General features: G+C 42.4%; 3 protein-coding genes across 6 annotated transcripts in view; 1 reads left to right on the top strand and 2 right to left on the bottom strand.

Moving 5' to 3' along the window:
- Positions 1–12,279, bottom strand: part of PPAT (phosphoribosyl pyrophosphate amidotransferase) — a 58,561-nt gene extending 46,282 nt beyond the window's left edge. Inside the window, exon 1 of the mRNA XM_039539530.1 lies at positions 11,743–12,279. Within this exon, the coding sequence (XP_039395464.1) occupies positions 11,743–11,870 (128 nt within the window). The 5' untranslated portion in view covers positions 11,871–12,279. The remainder of the gene's footprint in view (positions 1–11,742) is intronic.
- Positions 1–24,796, top strand: part of LOC120405754 (multifunctional protein ADE2) — a 53,833-nt gene that overhangs the window by 24,649 nt on the left and 4,388 nt on the right. For 2 of the 4 annotated variants that reach the window (XM_039539522.1, XM_039539523.1), the window contains exons 11-19: positions 286–348; positions 2,660–2,850; positions 12,568–12,610; positions 14,425–14,622; positions 18,511–18,689; positions 21,433–21,612; positions 21,742–21,855; positions 23,900–23,983; positions 24,079–24,259. In XM_039539522.1, the coding sequence (XP_039395456.1) occupies positions 286–348; positions 2,660–2,850; positions 12,568–12,610; positions 14,425–14,622; positions 18,511–18,689; positions 21,433–21,612; positions 21,742–21,855; positions 23,900–23,983; positions 24,079–24,259 (1,233 nt within the window). Of the gene's footprint in view, positions 1–285; positions 349–2,659; positions 2,851–11,503; positions 11,564–12,567; positions 12,611–12,743; positions 12,897–14,424; positions 14,623–18,510; positions 18,690–21,432; positions 21,613–21,741; positions 21,856–23,899; positions 23,984–24,078; positions 24,260–24,796 lie in introns of those variants that run through there. The other 2 variants (XM_039539524.1, XM_039539525.1) reach the window with 2 other exon arrangements.
- LONRF1 (LON peptidase N-terminal domain and ring finger 1) overlaps positions 17,387–24,796 on the bottom strand; it is a 60,920-nt gene continuing 53,510 nt past the window's right edge. Inside the window, exon 13 of the mRNA XM_039539529.1 lies at positions 17,387–17,408. Coding sequence (XP_039395463.1) covers positions 17,402–17,408 — 7 coding nt within the window. The 3' untranslated portion in view covers positions 17,387–17,401. The remainder of the gene's footprint in view (positions 17,409–24,796) is intronic.

Below are 24,796 nucleotides of genomic sequence, written 5' to 3'. Positions count from 1 at the left end.
ATGAAGTCTTACACCAGTGTCAACTCATGGCTGTCTCTCAGGTCAGCACCAGAAAGGAGTACTGACATGTGATAACTTCGTAGCTCATCTGATTTTGGGCACTGGATTTGTGAAAGCAAGCATACTTTCTAGTGGCACCTAACCTGTCCAGGACATTCCAATTGCTGCTCTAAGCCACCTTCTCTAAACATTACTTACATATCAAAGACTTTTTTGGTTTGTCTGTTTTTAAAACACCTCTAAAAGTATATTTGTTCATAGAATACTTTGTTTTTGTTTTAAAAGAGTCAGTGGGAGACATTATCACAAACACAGGACCTTGGGGTATCAAGAGAAAAGCATCTGATGGTAAGAGTTTTTTTGCCTTTTTGAGGATATGCAAATATTGTTGCAGAGTTGAATGCTAGGTGCAAGTTTAATCAAATATTCAAGTTGTAAGACAATAAATCATTTATTAGTAAGGCTGCAAGTTTATCATGGAAGTCACAGAATCTGTGACTTTCTGGGACCTCCGTGACTTCTGCAGCAGCTGGCCCGGCGGGCACCTGAGCAGCTTGGGCAATCCCAGGGCCAGCTGCACAGACTGCTTGCTGCTGAGGCAGTCTCCCCTCCACCATGCTCCCCTCTCCCAGCAGCAGCAGGAGTTTGGGAGGGAGGAGGGGGACTCAGTTGTAGGAGGGGGTGAGGGATCTGGGCAGCATTTACCTCGTGGGGGAGGAACAACTCCCCAGAAGTAGCGACATCCCTCAGCTCCTAGGCAGAGGCACCTCTGCATGCTGCCTCTGCCTGCCGGCACGGCCCCCTACAGCTCCCTTTGGCCACTGGTCCCAGCCAATTGGAGCTGACACTCGGGGTGGAGGCAGTGCACAGAGGCGCCTCCACTTAGGAGCTGAGGGAGGGGGATGTCACCACTTTCAGGGAAGCGCAGAGCCAGGCTGCACACCGCTGTCCAAGCACCCCCCCAAGATTTAGTCAGGCAAATATAGTACAAGTCATGGGCCATGAATTTTTGTTTACTGCTTGTGATCTGTCCATGACTTACTAAAACATAGCCTTACTTATTAGGCTAATCAAGAGGTTTCCTCAGGATTCTGTGGGGAAATTGTTAGATTTCTTTGTCCCAGTGCTCACTAAGAGGGAGAGAAACATGCCAGCAACAGAAATTTCTCAGGCCTTGAACACTAAAACCTCAGAAAAGGTAAAGAAACTGTACTGGATGGATGGCATCTGAGCCATCTGAAAGAAGGCCAAATAAAAACCACTCAAGAGTGGAGGTGTTTGGTGCCCACTAGACACTGGTGAGATACTAACATGACATCCATATTTAAAGAGAAGGATACCAGGGAAAGCACCAGAAGCCTATAAACCTGTGAGCCTAAACTTCCATACTGAGAAGATTCTAGAATCAACTATCATGAACAAAAGGAAACATGTTAAGGGGAGAAGACTGGTGTGTTAGTGTCAGCAAAAACTCAAAAAAGAGGTACCATGCTTTCCTTAGTAAGTAAATAATGGAAATACAGATTAAACAAGAGACTGTTGGCACAGTACCCACTTTAGGCTAATGTAAATGGTTAGCTAGAAGATCACTTAAAGTGATGTTCTGTTTGCTGAACAACTGGCTTTGTTAAGGGTGGACTGATTTAAATCAGAGCTATTTAAATAACCAAATTTTAATCATGATTTCCATTTGTACTTCAAGTCATTTTCCTAAAGATAAACTGTATAGGATGGATCAACCTAACATAGAAAAGGTGTCAACAGGAAAAGGGTTTTCCTTGTTTGTGATCATATGAGTTATACCTTAAGTGGTTACAAGATTCAACACACTGATCAGAGATAGGATCGGAGGACAGTAGTGTAGAGAAAAATGAAGCACTATCAGCTTGATATCAGGCAGTAGTTAGAATACAATAAGCAAGCACTGGGATACAGAGAAAGGAATAGAACAGAAATCTAGCAAGATCATCTCTGGAGCCATACAAGTCTACATAATACAGCAAATCTATTAAAATGTTGAAAAAAAGACAAGGATGATGATGGTCTCCAGCATTAGAACCAGGAGGTGCACAAAGTTAAAAACAAAAAAAAACAAAAACAAAAAAAGAAAACAGGTTTGCAGTCACTAGAAGGACTTCAGATCTATATGCAGAGCAGCTAAATGTCACAACATTTCTGAGAGTAACCTGCTCAGAAAAGAGGTATAAACTGAAGCTAAGAACAAACTATGGTAAGCAATTAAATATTTTAATTTATTATGAGCTTATAAACAGTCTGAAGAGAGCACTTGTGAGTGGCAAGTAGAAGAGTTTGAATACCTGAGATTTAACAACAATGATTTTACACAAAATTGGTCAGATTCACTCCCCGCTGGACACCGTATTAAAGTTTCAGTTTTGACAAATCAGCTTTTTTTTCCAACAGAAAAATGTTTATCACAGAATTCCTGACTAGTTCTAATTATGACCCAGATACATCACACAATTCTTCTCCCCACCAGCAAAATGTGATTGGTGAATAATAGCTTTAGAAAACAAGTGTATGCCAGTCTGTAGATTTATTCAGTGTAGACTCATCACTTTGCTTGTCCTCTCTTTACATTGCTATGCCTCTCCCCCCTCCCTCCCCTTCCAATAACATACTATACTTTCTTCTACAGAATCATCACCTGGTCCGCTTAAGAAGAGTGCTTCTGAGAAAGCTGTAGTACAGTTTCAAAGAAGTTTAACAGACAGAATGCATACAGTAACAGAAGGCAAAAAAGCACTTTTAGAAAGGCTTTGTAAACAGGAGGAAACACAGGACATCAGCAGAACACAGCTGTATGGTGATCCTCCAGCTATAAAACAGGTTGGTTTAATGAACTTTCTACCAAACTTGCATGCAAAAAGAAAATACAAACAATCCACAGATGAGAGATGGAAGAGCTCTATTTGATTATCTAGTCCATTCATACTAGTACAGGATTGCGTCTCTACAGCAAATTTGTGCTTGAGCTATTTAAACCTAAACAGGAATGGGTTTCCCATCACTGCTCTTGGGAGACTATGCCATAGATTAACAGACTTCATGGAAAGGAAATTTCACCTTGTTTTAAGCCTAGATTTTCCTTTGCTTTAAATTTCACCCCATCCCTTGTAGGTACACTCTTATTGACCATCATAGCAGTTACTCCTCCTCCACATTCATAAAACCTTCAAATACTTGAAGCTTATCACAGCTTTCTCTAGCAAAGTGAGTGGGAAGTGAAAAATTCAAGCGTCCTCTGAACGAAACAAAAAAATCTCACCCAATTGTGTTGCTGCTGTGCTGTTTTCTTAAATCTGCAGACAGAAAATTCTAGTGCCAGGGCTTCTGCTCAAGCAGAAGTATAAAATTAATAAGACTGGTCAGTTTCGCTACAACTGGTCAGAACCAGTGTCAGTCACACTTCTGCTGCCTTGCACTAGACCTTTTCATAAAGCTATCCAGGACAATCCACATCTTTTTCCTGTAAATTTACAACAAATTAGTAAATGAAACATTGACAGTCTGACCTGACTCATTACCTTTCACTTGCTCAAGTTAAAATTACATACTACAGTGACAAGCATTTTAGAAAATATCTGAGAATGGTCATTCCACTCCATCCCTTAATGAGTCTAAATCTTTCTGGTGTTTTTTGTAGCCCACTATTATTTCAATAATTGAAACAGCTCTGTGTCAACAGTTAACCAATTCACTGTCTATTACCTCCTAAATACAGAAATCCCCCTATTATCCACTCTCCACTTAAGAGGCAACCATTCCCTATGACTACTATCACTTAGCCAGTTTTTAGTCCTCAACAAGACACTGCCTCTTACCCCATAATTATTTATTTTCCTTGTTAATCTTATGATGGGCCTTATACAAAGCTGTCTGAAAATTCAAGTTAAGTTATTTTCACTGGGTTGACTTTATCTGTTATTAACTTTTTCAAACAATTCTAAGAAATCAAGCAAACATGGTTTTCCCTTGCAGAAGCTGTTTGACCCTATCAATCTATACAGCAGCACGTTTAGAAGCAATCATTTAGTTGGGATTTTTTTCTAATTAATTAGCTGTTATTGCTCAAAAAGCTGGTTTTGGAGTCACCATGAATAGTTCTCTGAAAAATTCAGCTCGTGCCCAGCAGTAGTCAAAAAGACTAACAGAATGTGAGGAACTACTAGGAAAGGGATAAAAAACCCACAAATTATTATAATACCATTATATAAATCCATGGTGCACCCACACCTTGAATACTGTGTCCAGTTCTGGTCATCCCCTCTCAAACAATATAGTGGAACTGGAAAAAGGTTCTGAGAAAGGCAACAAAGATGATCATGGTTATGGAATGGCTTCCATATGAGGAGAAATTAAAAATATTAAAAGGTGCTGTTAATCTTAGAAAAGAGATCACTAACAAAGGATATGATAGGCCTATAAAATCATGAATGATGTGAAAACAGTGAATAGAGAAGTATTATTTACTCTTTCCCACAATACAAAAATCAGGGATTACCCAGTGATAGAACAGGCAGCAGCTTTAATACAAACAAGAGGAAGTATTTACAGTGAGTTTAAAGCACTGCATAACTGGAGTTAGCTGGCCCATGGGGAGAAGAATTAGAAGCTCTAGAGGTGTTGACACTGGAGCTAGTAATGCAGTGGGGACTCAGCTACTCCATGCTGCTAGTACAAACAGTGGGTTTAGGCCCATTGCAGTCTGACAGCTCTCATTTAAGCCAGGATACAGTGCCATTAAAACTCAATTTATCTACCCCTGAGTTAACACTGCAGTAAAAACAATTCTCTCAATGAGGCACAAGCCAGAACAGAATCCCCGTTCCCCTACAGCATTGCTCTGCACCAAAAAAACCCACAAGCCTCCCTCCTCCCCATACCAAACAAAGATGAATCTTTGTTTAGTCACTAAAGTAGACAGATTTTTCTGGTAAGATAGTTGTTAAAATAGTAATTTTTCAGAGTAGAACATTTTAGTCAAATTACTGTCTAGTAGAGAGTATGGCAGAGCAGTCCTGCAATCTCATGGTATACATTGGCTTGGAAACTGACAGTTTTCATTTTAAAGACAGTAATGCAGTGTCATGAGAAGAGAATAGACTATGAAGCACAGAAAAAAAATTCATTTTCAGTATACTAGAACATTTGAAAGAGTGACTTTCAAAGTAATTACTTTTCCTTATGAAGCATACCCACTCTTCAGAGGGCTGAATTTCACTGTCTGCCAACTTTCAGAACAGGTGTATATGCATGCTGTCTATGGTCCATTTTCATTCCACTTTGTTCCTGGGAAATGTAGTATGTTTTCTCAGCAACTTCCTTCTTCCACTGTTCATATTCCTTTGGCTCAGAAATAGTAACATATGTCTAGTATAATGAGGCATTTGGTGCTAACATATGCTGCTGCACTGTCCCACTGAAGTAACTCTACACATAATGCTTCATTTGCTTGGATAGTTAGAATTCTCATACAAACCATCTTTGCTTAACAAGTCAAATTGATTATCATGATTGCTGTGCTATAGTTAGTGTTGAGTGTCCTTTTCTGTTTAAAGATAAACTGGTCTAAATATTCTAAAATCCACAGAATTACTCACATGGTCTTGAAATTTACTGTGTCTTATGGTGGTGCTAGGTAGCATTACGATCCAAATTTGGGGTCGTTTGAGCAAGTAGTTCCCAAGATAGAGTTCCCCCCAGAACCCCCCAGCATTTTACAAAGAAATTCATTCTTCTGGGGGTTTTTTTCCTGCCCACACACCTGGGTCTCAAACTATGGCTTTAATTGTTCCTTGTCTGATCTCAATTTCTTGGCATTTATCTCAATTAGTGCATGGCACCCACTTCTCCTTTGGGGAAGCAGTATTCAAGTTTTTAACCTTGGAGTTTGGAACTCTAGGTCAGTGCAAGCTAAACCATAGTGCATAGACATAGGGATGGATGGCAGAGAGACCGCTTAGCCCATATCCTCCCCTCCTAATGGAAGAGGATATCCCTCTCCTTATCATGGTGAGGCCAGGTGGTGAGGGAAGATGTCTCCCATCTCTCAGGGCAATGGCCAGGGCCCAGAGGGGGATATGCCTCACAAAGTGGGGAGAGGTGAATGGGGCAGCAGTGATTCCCAACCCTGAGGAGGGCAGGGACCCTCCCCACTGTCTATGTAGCTGGGTTCTGGAGCCTTCCTACTGCCCCAGTGTAAGCTGGGATCTGGCAGGCAGCTGCCCCTGAAGATGTCCTGGGGAATGAGAAAATTGACAGAGATGAATGGAATGGTTCATACACCTCAGAGCTATTTTTCAGGCTCTACTCATCTCTATCAGGTGTTCATCTGAGTGGTCCTCTTCAAACCTCTTTGAGCCTCCTGTGCTGCAGATGGATGTGTAGAGCCCTTCCCCAGGCACCAGGTTCAGGTCTGCGGTAGAGATTCTATAGCTACACTCCTTCCCCTTCCTGTGTCCAGCTAGTCCCATGGTCCTATGAGCTTATCTGGGCAAGGAGAGGGGGTGAAGCTGATGAGGTGGGGGAACTTAGAACAGTGGAGGGATATGTGTGTGGGGCTCAGAAAAGCAGGGATATGCAGGTAGTCAGAACAATGGGTGTGATGAACTGGAGCAGTATGGGGGTCTCTGAGCAGTTAGAGAAAATGAGAGCTCAGAGAACTGAGAGAACGTGGGGGAGGGTGTTGGAACAGTACATTGAAGAGGAGGTGGAAAGGTGGGGTCCAAGCTGGACAGCGAGGGGTACTGGGGGGCTTTTTCTGTCCCTGCAAAACCTCCACATTCATGTCTCCTATGTGTGTCCCCACCAAAAAAAAAAAAAAATCCTCACCGACTCCATGCTAGCCCCTGCACCGTTTCTGCACCCTCTACCCAGTTTCTCAACCGGCAAGTTTGATGGTGACACCTGCCTCTTGTGGGGAGGCAAGAGAACCAAGCTGTGCTGGACAGGCAAAGAGACAGGAGATGATGCAGAGACAGTGAAGGAATTAACATGCAGCTAGTGTGTTCTGTGACAGGGTAATCAGTGCCAAGCAAAGCAACCAGAAGCAGTGAAGGGTGAGAGCTGGGGTGTGTGGTACATTGTGTTACTGAGACTTTTTTTTTTAAACCAAGAAAATTAAATGCCCAAAAACTTTAACACATAATTAAGGGTGCCCAGTGGTACCCATGGCCGTTCCAGAATGTGTAGAGTGGCTAAACTGAAACCTCTGATAACCAAGAAATAAAGTTAAGGTGCACAACACACACACAATCTTATCCAATTTACACAGCACAGGGAATTTATGTAGACTGAATACAATTAATTACTGAACATAGCCAAGATAAGAGGATAAATACCACTACTTTTTGAAAAAGGTGATGTTGGATCTTTTAATCTGAACCATGGTGTAAATCTCACTTGAAACATTAGGTATGGATTTAAGAGGGGAAATAGCCACACACTGAATGATTTAACACCAGTTCTTGTACGATCTACACATCCCTTGAAGGACATCAATCCAAGCATTTAACTGGCTTGCTCTTGCTTCTACTGCAAAATCTGACAGGATTATACAAGGAGGTCTGTTTACTAGAGGCTAAAACTCTCTCTCAAAAACAAAAAACAGGGTCTGTTTGTGTGAAGACAACAGATAATGTATCAAGTTTATCTATTGAGAGCAGAAATACAAGCCAAGGATACTCTGTTCATTCCCTCTGATGTTCTGTTCATTCCCTCTAAAGCACCTGACATTGTCAGAAGACAGGATACTGGGCAAGATGGACCATAAGTCTGACCCAGCATGGCCATTCTTATGCTCTTATGAGATCCAACCTGCAATACTGAATTTAGATATACAGAGATCTGTGGTTAAGGGGGAAGATACTGTTAAACTTATTAGTTAGTAAAATAGATTACAACTTCTTCACCCCAAACTGGTAATACTTTGACTGTTGAATAAAAATGTTGGTCAAGACCAGGTTGGTGAAGAAAAGCATACCAATGAAGTCTAAGGCCTAGTCAACACCTAATCAACCTAGCTACATTGCTTAGGGGTGTGAAAAATCTACCCCGAGATATGTAGTTAAGCTGACTTATGCCCCAGTAGAGACACCACTAAGTCAATGGCAGAATTCTTCCATCAATTTTGCTATCGCCTCTTGAGGGCAGTAAATTATCTATAGCAATGGAAAAACCTCTTCCGCCATTGTAGCAAGTACTTACACCATGGCACTACAGCAGCAGCGCCATAGTTGTAGTGTCTGTAGCATAGACAAGCTCTCAGTCTCTACCGCTTTTGGACTCTCATAACAAATCCCACACAGAGCCTGATTTACTACCCATCCCACATGCTGAACATTGACTAATTTCAATGGGAGTTCTGCACAGAGTGGGGCTACATTTCTCCTTTTTGGTTGGAAGAAAGCAAAATGCATTCAGATGTTTTGTACACAGCAGTGGTACATATTACTGCCAAAAATATCCATCAGAATAGTTTCTTTGGAAAAAATTAACAGACCTCACAATTGTTCCAAGACTGACTTTTTTCAAATTTGCCCTTGTCAAGGACACAAATGACATTTTTACTTAATTTGTAGCTCAAGCTACTCCATATCTCTCTCCCCTACCCCAAAAAACTACCTTTTCTTTTTTAAATTAAAAAAGGCAGGATCCTGTCAAATGACCAGTTTTAGAATGACCTTATTCCTTGGCTCTCAAATAATCATGCTAAATCAACAGACTCATCCTTAAGTCCTCTCCACATTAAAACTTGTGCAGCAAGTGCTTGAAAGTTTAAAACACAGTCTACATCAGGGATTCACAAAGTGGGGGTCACAAAGTTATTACATGGTGGGAATCACAAGCTGTCAGCCTCCACCCCAAACCCTGTTTTGCCTCCAGCATTTATAATACATTAAAAAGTGTTTTTTTAATTTATAAGGTGGGGGGGGAGGCTTGCTCTGAGAAAGGGGTCACCAGTACAAAAGTTTGAGAATCACTGGTCTACATCCACTGTTAACATGACTATAAAATGTGTTACAATCATGCTGAGAATCAGTGTGTTAGACAGGCATTTCCTATAGTACTCACCACAGCACTGGTGTTTATAATGTCACACAAAAAATTCCAGGATATCTTTAGTATATGAGGATGCATAAGAGGTTTAAAAATAGGTTTTTGTTTTTTTTTTAAGAAAAGGTTAGTTAAAATATGCTAAATGTCGTCCATAGCACAGTTAGTGCACATGTGAGAAGGCTAGGAGTCAGGGACTATAGATGTGTCTCATAGGGCCCACTTGAATTCTCATTGACTACAGTGGAAGTTTGATTAGGCTCTTAAGATTAGTAAAACTCTCCTGAAGACAAGTCCTAAGTGACTGTGGGTATGGCTACACTTGCAGCCATAAAGCGCTGCCGCGGGAGCACTCCCGCGGCAGCGCTTTGCAGTGCGAGTGTGGTCATGGCGCGGTGAAGTGTGAGCTCTCTCCCAGCGCTGCAGGTACTCCACCTCCCATGGGGAATAGCGTGCCACGCTCCCAGCGCTGGGGCAGTGTTTACACTGGCGCTTTGCAGCGCTGTAACTTGCTGTGCTCAGAGGTGTGTTTTTTCAAGTTGCAGCGCTGTAAAGCGCCAGTGTAGCCAAGGCCTGTGTTATTTTTTAAACCTAAGCTGGTGTAACAGGATCAAGCACGCAGTGGAATAAAACCTGTCTGAGTGCCCTAAACTTTTTAAACCAAGAATCATGAAAATTATGCATCTACTGATTCATTTTAAGTGGTGGGATCACAGATGCCAAAAGGTTTTAATTGCTGTGCCTACTGTATCATAGAATATCAGGGTTGGAAGGGACCTCAGGAGGTCATCTAGTCCAACCCCCTTCTCAAAAGCAGGACCAATCCCCAGACAGATTTTTGCCCCCAATCCCTAAATGGCCCCATCGAGGATTGAGCTCCCAACCCTGGGTTTAGCAGGCCAATGCTCAAACCACTGAGCTATCCCTTCAGACTGTGTAAGGTTTTCCCCCCCCTCAGAGCCCCTCTAGCACACCGGAGCCTGTTCCTCTCACACACTGGCTGCACATAAAAATAAAAGTCAGTGTTTGTGGCACATTATACAAACACTGCACTTTTTACTCAAGCATATGATGTGCTAATAGCCCTTTGTTAGTTGAACTCCTGTCTGTTTTAACATGCTCTCTACAACTGCTTCCTCCTTATTGATCAATTATCTCAAAGATTCAGTCAGGTACACTGCTAGCTTTGTCATTTCTACCTTTTAAAATTGGAGATAAATATCAAGGGCCAAATTCTTCCCTCTGATGTATTGCCCGTCATTCCCTTTAAAGTCAATTATCAGATGGGTAGCCATGTGTATCCACAAAAACAACAAGGAGTCCGGAGTTCTACAGATGCTTGTATCTGTAATTTTCACTCTATGCATCTGAAGAAATGTTTTTTTACCCACAAAAGCTTATGCCCAGATAAATCTGTTAGTCTTTAAGGTGCCCCTGGACTCCTCTTTTAAAAAAAAAAAAAACCAGTTCAAGGCCCTCAGTGGTTTAATAAATGTCCTTGTTGATTTCAGTATAAAGCCTAAGGACCTTATTTTAGGGCTGACACAACTCTCATTAAAGTCAATTGAAAGGCTTCCCCATACACTTGAATGAGATTTGGATTGGGCCTTAATTGGTGGGCCCCTCAGGAGTTTTTATTCCCCCTGCTACAGATTTTGCTTTTATATATTTATTTTGTTAATGTTCTATAGAAAGCATGACTTTAATACACACTTTTAAGTTAGAAGAAAATGAGTTTCATAAAGCACATCTGATTCAATTCAATTAATGCTGAATTTTAATTTTGGTTTGCAAGTGACATTCCATTTTGAGAGAAGAGAGAGAAATCATATGGCCTACTGATGACATACAAAGATTTACTTATAATTATTATCTGTATATACTCCTAGTTGAACATAACCTGAGGAGAACTCTTTTAGTAGGTTTCAGTTTAATATCCAAAATGTATCAAGATGTTGTGCACTGCATTTATTCCATGACTGTAGCACAGATATGCAACAGGTACAGATGGATGAAGAGAGATCAAAATTATACAAAAACAATCTTGATCAAGCAGCACAGCCTCAATTTAAAATAACAAATAGTTTACTCTGTGCTTCATGTCTTTATTGCAGTTGATTGAAAAATAGGGACTTGAGGTGAAACCCAACTCAGCCCTGCTTACATGTGTTAACTCATCAAGGAGCACGAACTGCTCCAAACCCCAGGCTTCTGAGCTAGCATTAGAACAGGCCAAGGTCAGTCGTAGGTTGTTAGAACATACAGGGCTTGCATATAAGGCAATCACAAAACGGAAGCTCTGGGGAGCCCTGATGCTATGGTGGGTTACAGGGTGCAATGGGGGATGGGGGGGGGACAGGGAAGAGATGTCAATTTTGGCTAGTGCCTCTAGAAAATCTGAGCAACCACTAGATAAATTGCAGCTTTTGCATTAGGATGGATGCCCCCTGCACCTACCTCTCCTCTACCAGGGAGCACGCAGTCAGTGAGTACATAAAAAACAATCGCAGATACTGTGTCGCCCTTTCCTTACTTGTGGTGCTCGTCCCGTGCCCCCGACCCACTTACCTGCGCAGGCCCTCACCTGCCACACCTCCCCACGTGCACCCCGCCCTTTATCCCGTGCAGCAGGCGGCCCTTCCACACAGCCCCCCCCCCCCTTACCTGTGCTGCAGCCCCACCAGCCCTAGAGTGATCACATGGGGCACGTCGAGCTCCGCGGGCCACGAGCCGGAGGCGATGCAGCCGAACACGCCGCACTCCTCCCGGATCCCCAGCTCCTCAAACTCCATAGCGCCCGGCCACGCCACAGAAACACGTGCTGCGCCGGCCCTTCAGCGCGGGTCGTGGCGGCCGCCAGCTACCTCCTGCGCGAGGCCAACTCCTGCTGCGCCGGCGCCGCGGCAGCCAGGGACAGGACAACGTCGTCCCGCCCAAAAGCCCGCCACGGCCTCCCTTATTTACATACGGGGGTGGGGACGCTCACGACCCCCCCCCCCCGCGCCTGCGATAGATGGGGGGGAAGGGGGGGCCGTTGGGTCTGGGCTTGGAAACACAGTTCATCAGCGCGGGCACCTCCCCCTTCTCCGTCTGTGCTTGGTACGTTCCGCCCTCCCACGTGCCGCTTCCCCGGACTCCCCGCTACGTTCACAGCCCGGGAGGGAGCGGGGCCGGGTACCCGGAGAGCGGCGGGGGGAGCTGCCTTGGCGCGAAGGAGAGCGGGGGGGGTTGTGGTGCGCACTGGGGGGAGGGGGCAGGCGCGTGGGAGCTCTCGTGGGGCGGGGCCACGGCGGGCAGCGATCGGGGTGTTTGCCCCTGCGCGGGCGGGTTCCTTATCGGCACAGCCACTCCCGCCCCTTCCGCCTCCCGCCTTTGCTCCGCGCGCGCGCTGCGTCATCTCCTCCGTGAGCGTGACAGCGGGTGCGGAGCCGCCGCCAGCCCCACGTGCTGATCGCGCCTCTCGCTCTCTCTCTCTCTGTGTGTCTCTAGGTGCCCGCTGCCCTGGCCGCCGCGATGGCTCCCGTAGCGACAGGTAACGTTCCGCACCCTCGGCCCCTCCCAGGCCCGGCGCGAGGGCTCGGGCGGCCTTGGGGCTGACTTCTGCGTCAGCCCCCCCCCTCCCCCCGCAGCTGGCGGGGCTCGGCGGAGAAGAGCCCGCTGCCCCTCTCGGGCTTCCCCAGGGCGGCGGGGGCCAGCGCCGCTACTGGGCCGCCTCTGCAGAGAGGAGCTCGTGCGCGGGGCCGGGCCCTGGGCTCCCGGGGCTCTGCCGAAGAGGCGCCTTCCCCGCCCCCCACAGGCAGAGAGGAGCCCCGGGCTGCGTGAGTGACGGGCGGCTGCCGCCAATTCCCTCTGGCCAGGCGGCGGGGGGTGCTCGGGCTCCCCCCCGGGTGGGCTGGTGGGTAATAAGGGGTGCGGGGCGGGCAGCCTAGGCCCCCAGTGTAGGCTCCGTGCGGAGGAGGAAAGGGTTGGTTTGTTCCCAAACTAGGGAAGAGATTAAATGAAACTTGAAGGACAAGACCTGCTGTGGCAAGTAGCTGGCTGCAAACTTTTTATGAGGGTTGAAACAAAACTTAATAGAGCTATTTTTGTGGCCTCTGTTCGCCTTCTCTGTAAGTGGGGTGGAGGGGGCTTTAGCTTCCCGGCTGACCTGTGGTAGGTTTGGAAAGGACCTAACTCCAGATCTGTAGCCCGTGAAGCTGGCTATAATCCAGATAAATCCAGTTGCGCTCCAGGATGAGTGAAAAGCAAACATACCATGAACATAATGACCTACCACTTTAAACTTTTTAGTTTGAACAGTTAAGGTGCTGATAACCCCCAATAATCTTCAAATATCACTTGCTTAAAATCACTTCTTCCTCTTCTAAGGCTGTCTATGTTATGAGCTAGGGGTCTGATTCCCCGTGCAGTTGCTAGCGCATGGGGTGATGAAGAGCCAAGGGTCCTGGGTTCTGTCCTCACCTCTGCAGCAGATAGACAGTGTAGGGGTGGCTAGAGATCAGGGTGATGGGGAGCCAGGACTCCTAAGTTTTTAGGGGGGGAGGGATAGCTCAGTGGTTTGAGCATTGGCCTGCTAAACCCAGGGTTGTGAATTCAATCCTTGAGGGGGCCATTTAGGGAACTGGGGTAAAAATCTGTCTGGGGATTGGTCCTGCTTTGAGCAGGGGGTTGGACTAGATGACCTTCTGCGGTCCCTTCCAACCTTAATCTTCTATGATTCTGTGCATATTCTTGCCCACTGGCTAGCCCTTATTGAGCTGGCACAAGTATAAATAGCAGTGTAGCACAGGTAGCCACAGCAAGAGGCATTGCTGAGCGCTTCCAAGTATAAATCTGCCTGATGCCCTGCAAGTATGCTTTTCTTCCCATTTCCTGAAGATGGAGTGATCAACTATACCCACCTTCTGTCACGCTGTCTTTTGAATAGAACTTCTCAATTTTCACTTGTACATTTACTTGTTTAAATTTGTATTACTGTTAGGACAGACATTAAGAATAAAAGGATGCATACAAAGAAATATATCCAACATATAAAGTCTTCATAGTTTAAGGAAACAAATCCTGATTGTTTTGCATCAGTGGAACCATTTGGCCAGTAGTCATGAGACTTTAGTCTGTGCTGTTGGAACTGAAGTTTTCCTTTTTTACCGGTTTTCTAGATGGGCTTTAAATGTTCCTTTATACTCATTGAAGAAAATTTGAATGCTGGGACATTGTCAGTTAGAATACTCCTTCTGGTCTTTAACTATCTCAGTTTCCCAAAACATACTTATACATATGATTTGCCAAAAATAATCATAATTTGTCCAAAATTTGTAATTTTAAAAATTAACTTTATTTCTCTAGAACTGAAACTTGGTAAAAAAATTAATGAAGGTAAAACAAAAGAAGTCTATGAGTTGCCAGATCTCGCAGGATGTGTGCTGATGCAATCAAAAGACCAAATAACAGCAGGAAATGCAGCTAGAAAGGATCACATGGAAGGAAAGGCAGCAATTTCCAATACAACAACTAGCTGTGTGTTTCAGCTGCTACATGAATCTGGTAAGTATTTCAAAGGTAAAATAGATGCAATTATGTTCTGTTATATATGGTGAGTCTTATGGAGTGATATGACTGTCTGAGAAGATGTAAATGTTAATTCACACCTAGGTTTTGGAACTGATTGACTTCAGTAAATTTCCTTATATCAATGCCCCAAAGAGTAATCTATGATTATTGACCTAGGTTACGAGATAAAAATTAATGTATCATATTTGAAGTCCTCCCCCAGCCCCAGAAAGCTTCCATATATATTATTGCTGTCTTCCTGGACACCATTCTCTTCCCTCCCCACTACATACCTCATGCTTCCAACTCTCAGTTTAGAAGCAGATAGTGAGAGTTTGGCATTAAGCTCTTATTCCACAGATCTGTCTGTGGAAATTACTACTGCTGGTCAGTGACCATACCAAAGACTGCATTTAAAATCAAAACTTTACCTAGCTTTACTAAAACCATAATAAAAATGAAGACCTGGATGGATAAACTTCATTAAATGTTCTTGTTTTCTCAGTGTCTGCCATATCACTTTCTAAGACTGCTTATTGTTTGTGGCATAAAAAGTGTACCAAGTGCTTTACAGGTAGCTACAAAGAAGATACTTTATTTTGCAGAGTTTACAATGTAGTAGTACATGGTGGATACTGAGGCGAATTGGAAATCTTAAGATTTACTTTTGAGGCTTCAAAAATGGCTTACCTTTTCATGCTGGAGAAGAGTATTGATGAGATATGAAAGTGATCCAAGTGAAACTTATTAAATATTTGTGAATGTTTTCTACATTTTCAAATATATTGATTTCATTTGTAACACAGAATATAAAGTGTACAGTGCTCACTTAATAATATTTTTATTATAAATATTTGCACCGTAAAAATGGTAAAAGAAATAGTATTTTTCAATTCACCTCATATTCTAGTGCAATCTCTTTATCGTGAAAGTGCAATTTGCAAATGTAGATCTTTAGAGCCTGTAAGTCCACTCAGTCCTACTTCTTGTTCAGCTAGTCACTAAGAAAAACAAGTTTGTTTACATTTGCAGGAGATAATATTGCCCCCTTCTTGTTTACAATGTCATCTGAAAGTGAACAGGCATTCGCATGGCACTTTTGTAGCCAGCGTTAAAAGGTATTTACATGCTAGATATGCTAAACATTCGTATGCCCCTTCATGCTTCGGCCACCATTTCAGAGGATGTGCTTCCATATTGATGCCACTCGTTTTTTAAAAAAAAATGCATTAAATAATTTGTGACTGAACTCTGGGGGAAAATTGTATGTCTCGTTCTATGTTTTACCTGTATTCTGCCATATATGTCATGTTATAGCAGTCTCGGATGTTGACCCAGCACGTGTTGTTCATTTTAAGAACACTTTCACTGCAGATTTGACAAAATGCAAAGAAGGTACCAATGTGAGATTTCTAAAGGATAGCTACAGCACTTGACACAAGATTTAAGAATCTGAAGTGCCTTCCAAAAACTCAGAGGGACGAGGTGTGGAGCTTGCTTTCAGAAGTCTTAAAAGAGCAACGCTCCGATGCGGAAACTGTAGAACCTGAACCACCAAAAAAACAAAATCAGCCCTCTGTTGGTGGCATCTGACTCAGATAATGAAAATGAACTTGTGCCGGTCCGCACTGCTTTGGATCATTATCAAGCAGAACCCGTCATCAGCGTGGATGCATGTCCTTTGGAATGGTGGTTGAAGCATTAAGAGACCTGAATCTTTAGTGCATTGGGCACATAAATATCTTGCAACGTCTGCTATAACAGTGACATGAGAACACCTGTTGTCGCTTTCAGGTGACATTGTAAACAAGAAGCAGGCAGCATTATCTCCTGCAAATTGTAACCAACCTTGTTTGTCTGAGCAAGAAGTAGGACTGAGTGGACTTGCAGGCTCTAAAATTTTACATTGTTTTATTTTTGAATGCAGGGGTTTTTTTGTAAGTTCAACTTTCATGATAAAGAGATTGCACTACAGTACTTGTATATGGGGAATTGAAAAATACTATTTCTTTTGTTTCTTACAGTGTAAATATTTGTAATAAAAAATGAAGTGAACACTGCACACTTTGTATTCTGTGTTGTAATTGAAATAAACTTATTTGAAAATGTAGAAATCATCCAAAATATTTAAATAAATGGTATTCTATTATTTAACAGCACGGTTAATCGCACACTCCATTTTTTTTAATCGCTTGACAGCCCTAAAAAGCACCTAAGTGACTTAGGTTCATAGGTCACTTACATGTTTCTGACAACTTTACCCAAAGTAAACTGGGCTATAAAGGATACAAAGCACTATGTCTGGTGGTGTTTGCAAGATCACTACTTTAATCATTACAAAAAAAAACCCAGTGAATCTGTTTAATTCAGTAGGCGCTAGGGAGGGGAGGAAACATCCCCTTACTAAACTGACCTGGGTATGCACTAGACTAAGCAAAAGTTGCAACTGCATCTGTAAACAGCAAAAGTATCCTTGGTTTCTCAGATTGGTCAACTGGTGACTATCTGGCACAATTGACGGGTCATGTTAATGCCTTACGGGGAGGGGAAGGCAATTTATTTACTTTGCACCACTCTTCTGAACTGGGGTTTCTTTCAAAGTCCACAGGTGATACAAAAGCGGTGTCTATAAGTGGAGACTACTGTTAGTTTCTTCAGCTCTTCTGAGTTTCCTTTTTCTGTCTTTCCCCTCTTCCAAACCAAAGGTGTAGCGGGGAAAACAATGCTTTTATGTTTTCTGCTGCCTTCTATTACTGCCTCAGAAAGTCTCCGGTTACCACCTAATGTAAACCAAGATGCCAAAGTAATAGTCAACGTACTTTACGCTGGGAATATCTGGAGAGATAAATTCATAGCTTGCCACTTACCATGAAAGCTATTATGATGGTTGACTTTTAAAATTACTTAAGCTATATGTATGTTTCCCTCCATGATATCTGCCCACTGTGACATAAGGACATAAACCAGCAGAAAGATGAAAATGGGCAGGCATCCATTAGGAGCACTGACTTTGGTTATCTATAGCAGTGGTTTTGAATCTGCAGTCCATGGAACCCTGGACTTTATCTAAAATTTCCAAAAGGGTCTGCACCTCCATTTGAAATTTTTTAGGGGTCTGCAAGTGAAAAAAGATTGAACACCACTGACCTATAGCATGATCAGGAAAAAATATTCTATTGCAAAATTATTTTAAACCAGTTCTGAAAGCACACTACAACTGATTTCTCTATAATGTACAATGTATTTTGTTGGATGGAATTGGGGAAGTGAGTGCTTTCTGGACTGAGACCATTTTGTGTTTGTGGGACATGGTGCTGGCCGCTTCTGGGAGCAGCGCAGGGCCAGGGCAGGCAGGGAGCTTGCCTTGGCCCCACTGTGTGCCGCTGGCACCCTGGAGCCTCTCAAGGTAAGCGGGCCCTGACCGGAGCCTGCACACCTGTGCCCTGAGTCCCTTCCTGCACTCCAAACCCCTGCCTTGAGCCCCCTCCTCCACACCAACCCCTGCCCTGAGCCCCCTACCGCCCCCACTCCTGCACCCCAACCCCTTGCCCTGATCCCCTTCCTGCACACCGCATTCCCTCCCACACCCCAACCCCCTGCCCCAGTCCTACATTCATGGCCCTGCATGCAATTTCCCCACCCAGATGTGGCCCTAGGGCCACAAAGTTTTCCCACCCCTGATTTAAGGCCTCTCTCACTTGGGAAGTAATCATCTCAGGTGTATTGTAGCTACAGAACAACACATTAAGGTTTTTGAGAAAACAGAATCTTCTGACGAAATAATTTTCTGTTTGATCAACTATACACCAGTCTGGTCACAGTTCTCAGTTTACTCATAGAAGTACACAGAGTAGCAAAACTGAGTTTTCTTTTTACATTTAGGAATCAAAACTGCTTTTGTCAGAAAACATGGCAACACAGCGTTCATAGCAGCTCAATGTGAAATGATTCCAATTGAATGGGTGTGCAGAAGAATTGCTACTGGTTCTTTCCTGAAAAGAAACCCTGGTGTCAAGGAAGGATACAAGTTTTACCCACCCAAAATTGAAATGTTTTACAAGGTAAGTAAAACTTTAATTATCTATTAAACAAAAGAAGGTGTTAAATATTATCATTTTTGCAAAAATAAACTGAACATAGGAACAGGTGTAGTGCCTGAAACTGACTTCTGTCAATTTTTGTGGTTTATGCACTTCTGTTTGTGTGTGTGCTCTCCTTATTGCTGCGTGCAAGATCCATACAAATATGAAACTGGCTAATTGATCCTACTGAAAAAATAATGAAAGTGACTGTACATAACGCAACCAAAGGGGAAAAGAAATATCTATTATATTTATGGCAGCTATAAATACATTTTCAGACAAGTGTATTTTTTAGGTTGACAAATGTCCCTTTAAAAAAACTGAAATGAAACTACTTATTGATGGATTTTAAGAAACTACTATTGATTCTGTATTTTGCAAACATTGCTAAAATGTCTTTCTTGAATATTCTCTTAGATCAGAGATTCTACAACTAGTTCAGAAAGCCGACTGGTCACATAGTACAGGCTCATTGCCAGCATTTAAATCTCATTACAAAGCAGCTAAAAATGCATTAAGCACTCTGTTTGTTACTCTTCGATGTAAACTATTGCTGTAAGTGAAACGGAGGGGAGGAGGTCTTTTGATCACAAATGGGGAGACAGCATGCATAATAGTGAATGAGAGAGGAGGTGGTCAACAAGATAATCTATTAAAATATGGTCCATGTTATGGACTTTTTCTCTTGTCCTTCCTTAGATCACTTAAGGTGCCTCGGCATACCTACACCACTAAGCAAATGTAACGTGATAAAGTGACAAAGGGAGTTCATGCATGATTTTCATTCTTGTGTTGGCAGGGTTTGGGAGCACAGTGAAAGTGAGGTGATGCAGGAAACTCAGGAGGGTTTAATCTGCTGTACCAGCAGTCCATGCTAATCCTGTTGGGGAATGGTGACTTTATATATACAGGGACTTTAGTCTCAGTTCTTAATGTGACAAGATCATGGCAGTTAACTACATATCATGTGAGCCATCAACTAAAGGAAACCTCAACATTCTTATAGAAGGGTGTGGGGTCACAGCCCCACTATCATTGTGACAAGATAAGGATATATCTCTCCAGGGATTGGCCTTCTTAGAGAGGAGGTCTCACTCTGGGGGTAGGGAGTGGGAGGGTAAACCTAGAATGAGAAACTTCTGGTTGGACAGGAAGCAGAAGGAGTGGGAAAAGATGATTTGAGGAGTGCTACACATTTCAGAGCATCAACCTTTTTATCTTTCTGACGTTGGCTTTATCCTTGTCCTAGAAGTCCTTTGCTGACAAAGTCAATTTGGTATACGTAGTGTCTGGTTTGAGTAAATTTACTGGTAACCCCAGGCATTCAGCAGATCCTGGTCTCTGAATACAGAATTTTTGAACAATCTTAATAGCATGGAAACATTGGGACCTTTTCTCTTATGCTACTGAAAGGGACAAAAGCAAGCTGAGTTTGGTTAGGGAGCATTGGCTTCATAGTATGCTTCCTCGCAGAGTTCTGCAAGCTGGTAAGGGTATGGGGGTGAGAGAGAAATGGCACTAAGAGGATAGTGACCAGTCTTTTTAATAACTCTTCAGTGATATTCAGGGGTACTCAGTAGCAGAGGTTCCAAACAGAGTAGCTGCCTTGGGACTGGATGGCAAATGGGCAGGGAAGACTTTCCCCAAGGGACTGTGATCTATTTTCTTGCATGCTGGCCACTTCAGGAGGCTTAACTTCTTTCCTTTGAGGGGAAAATGTGGCTAAAACTCTGGGAAGTGGTATCCTTGTGAAACTTTGAGAGTGTCTCTCTCTCTCTCTCTTTTTTTTTTTCTTGCTCCTTTTCCCCCAATTGGAGGGGAGCATGAAAGGACCTGGCCAGTAATCATCCTGGTGCTTCAGCAACATACAAGGGTGTTCTCTTTTGAAATCAGATGACAAGCATATATCTTGTATATAGAAAGGTCGTATTCAGTGCATGTTATGGCAAAATCTGTACTTCAAGATTTTACAACAGTTGCTTTTCATACAGCAACTTCTGTCCAATTCAGGATTGAAAGAACTCTTGAAAAGTGACTTAAAATATAGATCAAGTAGTCTTACTGGAATGTGCTGACTGCTTCCAAATAAACAGGTTGAAAATAATTTAGAGTCAAACTTGCATTACTTGATTAAATACTAGCAGTGAAACTCTTCTTGGAATTTGTTGAAACTGAACTGTCTGTAGTCCAGTAGAAATAGATTTGTAGGCTCAGTGGTGGTTAGAGTTGAAAGGTGAACAGTGTGGCAGTTTATTATTTTAATACCACATACAGTGGAGATAAAAGAAATATAGACACACACCCCTACATTGCTGTCTGCGAAAGTATTAGTGGTATAACTAGCTAATCCTTTAGGATTTAACAGGGTTTCTATAAACATTCACTGAATTAGAAATTTTGTGGACTGTTGAACTAAAAATAGTTAAAGCTTTGTCTTAAACTCACTTCTGTGATGCACCTTCAAGACTTAATGTTCAAGTAACCAATGCTTTTTTCAAGTTACCTTAAAAGTCTTGCAGCTTCGATTTCTCAGTACTGTTGTGATTAAAATTCTTGCCAGGACTTATCAAATATCAATTTAAAGCCACAAAACCTGTCCATTACTGGATTTCAAATTATTCTCTTCACTGTTTACTAGGCTTTCTTTTAATCTAACTCAAATCCGGTGTAATTGTTGTTAATTGATCTTATTCTATGCAAGTTTATTTTACTTCATTCTCAGGATGATGCTGCTAATGATCCACAATGGTCTGAGGAGCAACTAATTGAAGCCAAGTTCTGCTTTGCTGGACTTACTATTGGACAAACCGAGGTGGATATTATGGCCCACTCTACACAGGCTATTTTTGAGATACTGGAAAAATCTTGGTTACCCCAGAACTGCACTCTTGTAGACATGAAGGTATAAGAAAAATCTATCTTGTAGATCATGGTTCTGAAAGTAGTGGACTAAGTTTTTTTTTTTTTTTTTAATGCTACTTTACAGCTCTTGAAAATAGCTGTCAAATTTACTTTTGTTTACTTTTGCTAGATTGAGTTTGGTGTTAATATAACTACAAAAGAGATTGTCCTTGCTGATGTTATTGATAATGATTCTTGGAGGCTGTGGCCATCAGGAGACCGAAGCCAACAGAAGGACAAACAGGTAATACTATTACCATTTTGGGTCTGAATTAGAGATAAAAAACAAAACTACATCTCATTTTGGCACGGGGGGGGGGGGGCGTGTAGACAGCATTCAAGCACCTGCTGTGAGTTGCTTTTCTTAGCATTCTATGCCTATGTGAGGTAGGCCACAAAGCATTTAGGGTCTGATCCTGTTCAAGTCAATGGCAAAACTTCCATTGACTTTAATGGCAACAGAATCAAGTCCTTAAGGATGCCTGTATCATTAATAGGAATTTCCACCGTATTTTCTGATGTTATAGTGCCCTGTGTAGTGTCAAGTCTGCAGGGATCTCCAGAACTTCTAGCATAAAATGTACTTCTCCGAGTGTGAACTATTCAAATAACGGAGTAACACACACACACTTATAAAGTACTAAAAGTCAGAAACATGCCATGAAGATGAAAATCGGTTCACCAATGCATCCAAAGTTTCTCCTTTCAAAGCCTTGGTTTGTCTAGGCCAAAGTTTGTCCTGTTTTAACTCAATTTAACTGATAACTAACACTGATATAATTGCTGGTCTAGACCAGTGGTTCTCAGCTGTGAGTACACGTACTCCTGGGGGTACACAGAGGTCTTCCATGTGTACATCACCTCATCTAGATATTTGCCTAGTTTTACAACAGGCTACATAAGGAGCACTAATGAATTCAGTACAAACTAAAATTTCATACAGACAATTACTGTTTATACTGATCTATATATTATACACTGAAATGTAAGTACAATATTTATATTCCAGTTGTGATTTATTTTACAATTATGGTAAAAATGAGAAAGCAAGCATTTTTTCAGTAATAGGTTCCGTGACACTTGTATTTTTGTCTAATTTTGTAAGCAAGTAGGTTTTTTTAAGTGAGGTGAAACTTGCGGGGTATGCAAGACAAATCAGACTTCTGAAAGGGAAAGGTTGAGAGCCACTAGTCTAGACAGTCCACAGATGTTTGTTTCCTGGAACAAACGTTTGTGGTTTATGCTAGGCTGAGTCCATTGGAGGGCACCATTTTAGCTGCATTGAATGTTGCTTTCATGGAACTTCTGTGATTTTAGTCACTTCCACTAATAATGTAGACACTCCCCAATAAACACAAGCTGCCATAACCTATGTCTGTGATAATCCAAGATACAGCGGTGTTCCAGTGCTATTACTAACAATTTTAAACTGGAAAGCCACATTAGGTCCACTTCCTTTAAAAACTGAATGATATGAAAAATTATAGTGTTTCCTCTTCACTTATTTCAGCTGTTATACTACAGAATGCTTCTGAGCAAATCCTTGGTGTGGTGATAATCCGCCATTACTATAACTTGGGGGGGAGGGGTGTTAGGTGTTGACTGTACTTTACTGCAGTTGCTGTCCTGTGATTGAAGCTCTGCTTCCAAATTAAAATTAACGTGCCAAAGCAGCATGGTGTATACACCTCTACTTCGATATAACTCTGTCCTTGGGAGCCAAAAAATCTTACCGCATTATAGGTGAAACCGTGTTATATTGAACTTACTTTGATCCACTGGAGTGCACAGCCCCGCCCCGCCCCCCTGGAGCACTGCTTTACCGCGTTATATCCAAATTCGTGTTATACCGGGTGGCATTATATCGAGGTAGCGGTGTATTTGCGAGGAAGCCAACAACTGACTTCAGTTGGGCATGAGAGGGCTGGCTAACACATCATGGCTGGGGCAACCAAGCACAGAAGTTGAGTTTTCTCTCGGAAAGGAATTGACTGAAGTAGAGGGTGTTCTGACTCTACTGTAATGTGGTGGACAATACTGCTTGCTGGAGCTAATGGCTCAAAATTTGAGATGTGGGGATTCCCTTGATGTCATGTTGGCCTCAATTCATGGGGAAGAAGCTATTGTAGAATATATTTCAAGAAACAGGTGTTTGAAAGATGGCATAAATTTCTCTAGCCTCTGGTAGTTGGATGGTTGCACCTGGTTGAATATTTACGTAGAAAAATGATCGACCATCACACTTCCAAATAGAACATCAGGAGTAACTTGCTATCTGTGTATTTCAGTCTTACCGTGATCTAAAAGAAGTGACTCCTGAAGCGCTGCAGATGGTTAAAAGAAACTTTGAATGGGTTGCAGAAAGAGTGGAGGTATCCCGTTTATATTAACTGTAGTCTGTAGAAATTGACAATTTTGTGTACTCTATTAAAGTACTGTGGTTCAATTTCCTTTCTTTCCATTCCAGTTGCTGCTGAAAACAAAGAGCCATGGTAGAGTTGTGGTATTGATGGGATCATCTTCTGATCTTAGTCACTGTGAAAAAATTAAAAAAGCATGTGCAAACTTTGGAATTCCTTGTGAGCTACGAGTGACATCTGCTCACAAAGGACCAGATGAAACTCTGAGGATCAAGGCAGAGTATGAAGGTAAACCTTCAATAATTATGTATTAAGTTTAGAACCAATAACTAGAGTTCTTGAGATTCCTTAGAACTTTGCCACAAACTGTGCGTGAAGTTTATCGCCCTCTTCTTTATAACCACCTTTTACGTACGTGAAGATTTATCATGTCTCCTCTTAGTCTTCTCTCCTCCAGACTAAACCCAGGGGTTTTTTTTCAGTCTTTCCTTATAGGTCGTGTTTTCTAGACCTTTAATCATTTTTGTTGCTCACCCCTAGACTTTCTCCAACTTTTGGTGCCCAGAACCTGAAACGGTGTTACAATTGAGGCCATATCAGTGCTGAGTAGAGTGGAAGAATTAATACTTTTTGTCTTGCTTACAACACTTCTGCTAATACATCACAGAATGGGGGGAGGCGTGTTTTTTGCAGCAATATTACATACTTGACTCATTTACTTAGTGGTCCATTGTAACACTCAGATCCTTTTCTGCAGGACTCCTTCCTAGGCAGTCATTTCCCATTTTGTATTTGTGATTATTCCTTCCTAAGTGTAGTACTTTG

Source organism: Mauremys reevesii, linkage group 5, assembly GCF_016161935.1.
Source record: "Mauremys reevesii isolate NIE-2019 linkage group 5, ASM1616193v1, whole genome shotgun sequence".
Lineage (NCBI taxonomy): Eukaryota > Metazoa > Chordata > Testudines > Geoemydidae > Mauremys > Mauremys reevesii.
Note: the sequence above shows the minus strand (reverse complement) of the source record. Positions and strands in the feature narration are given on the sequence as shown.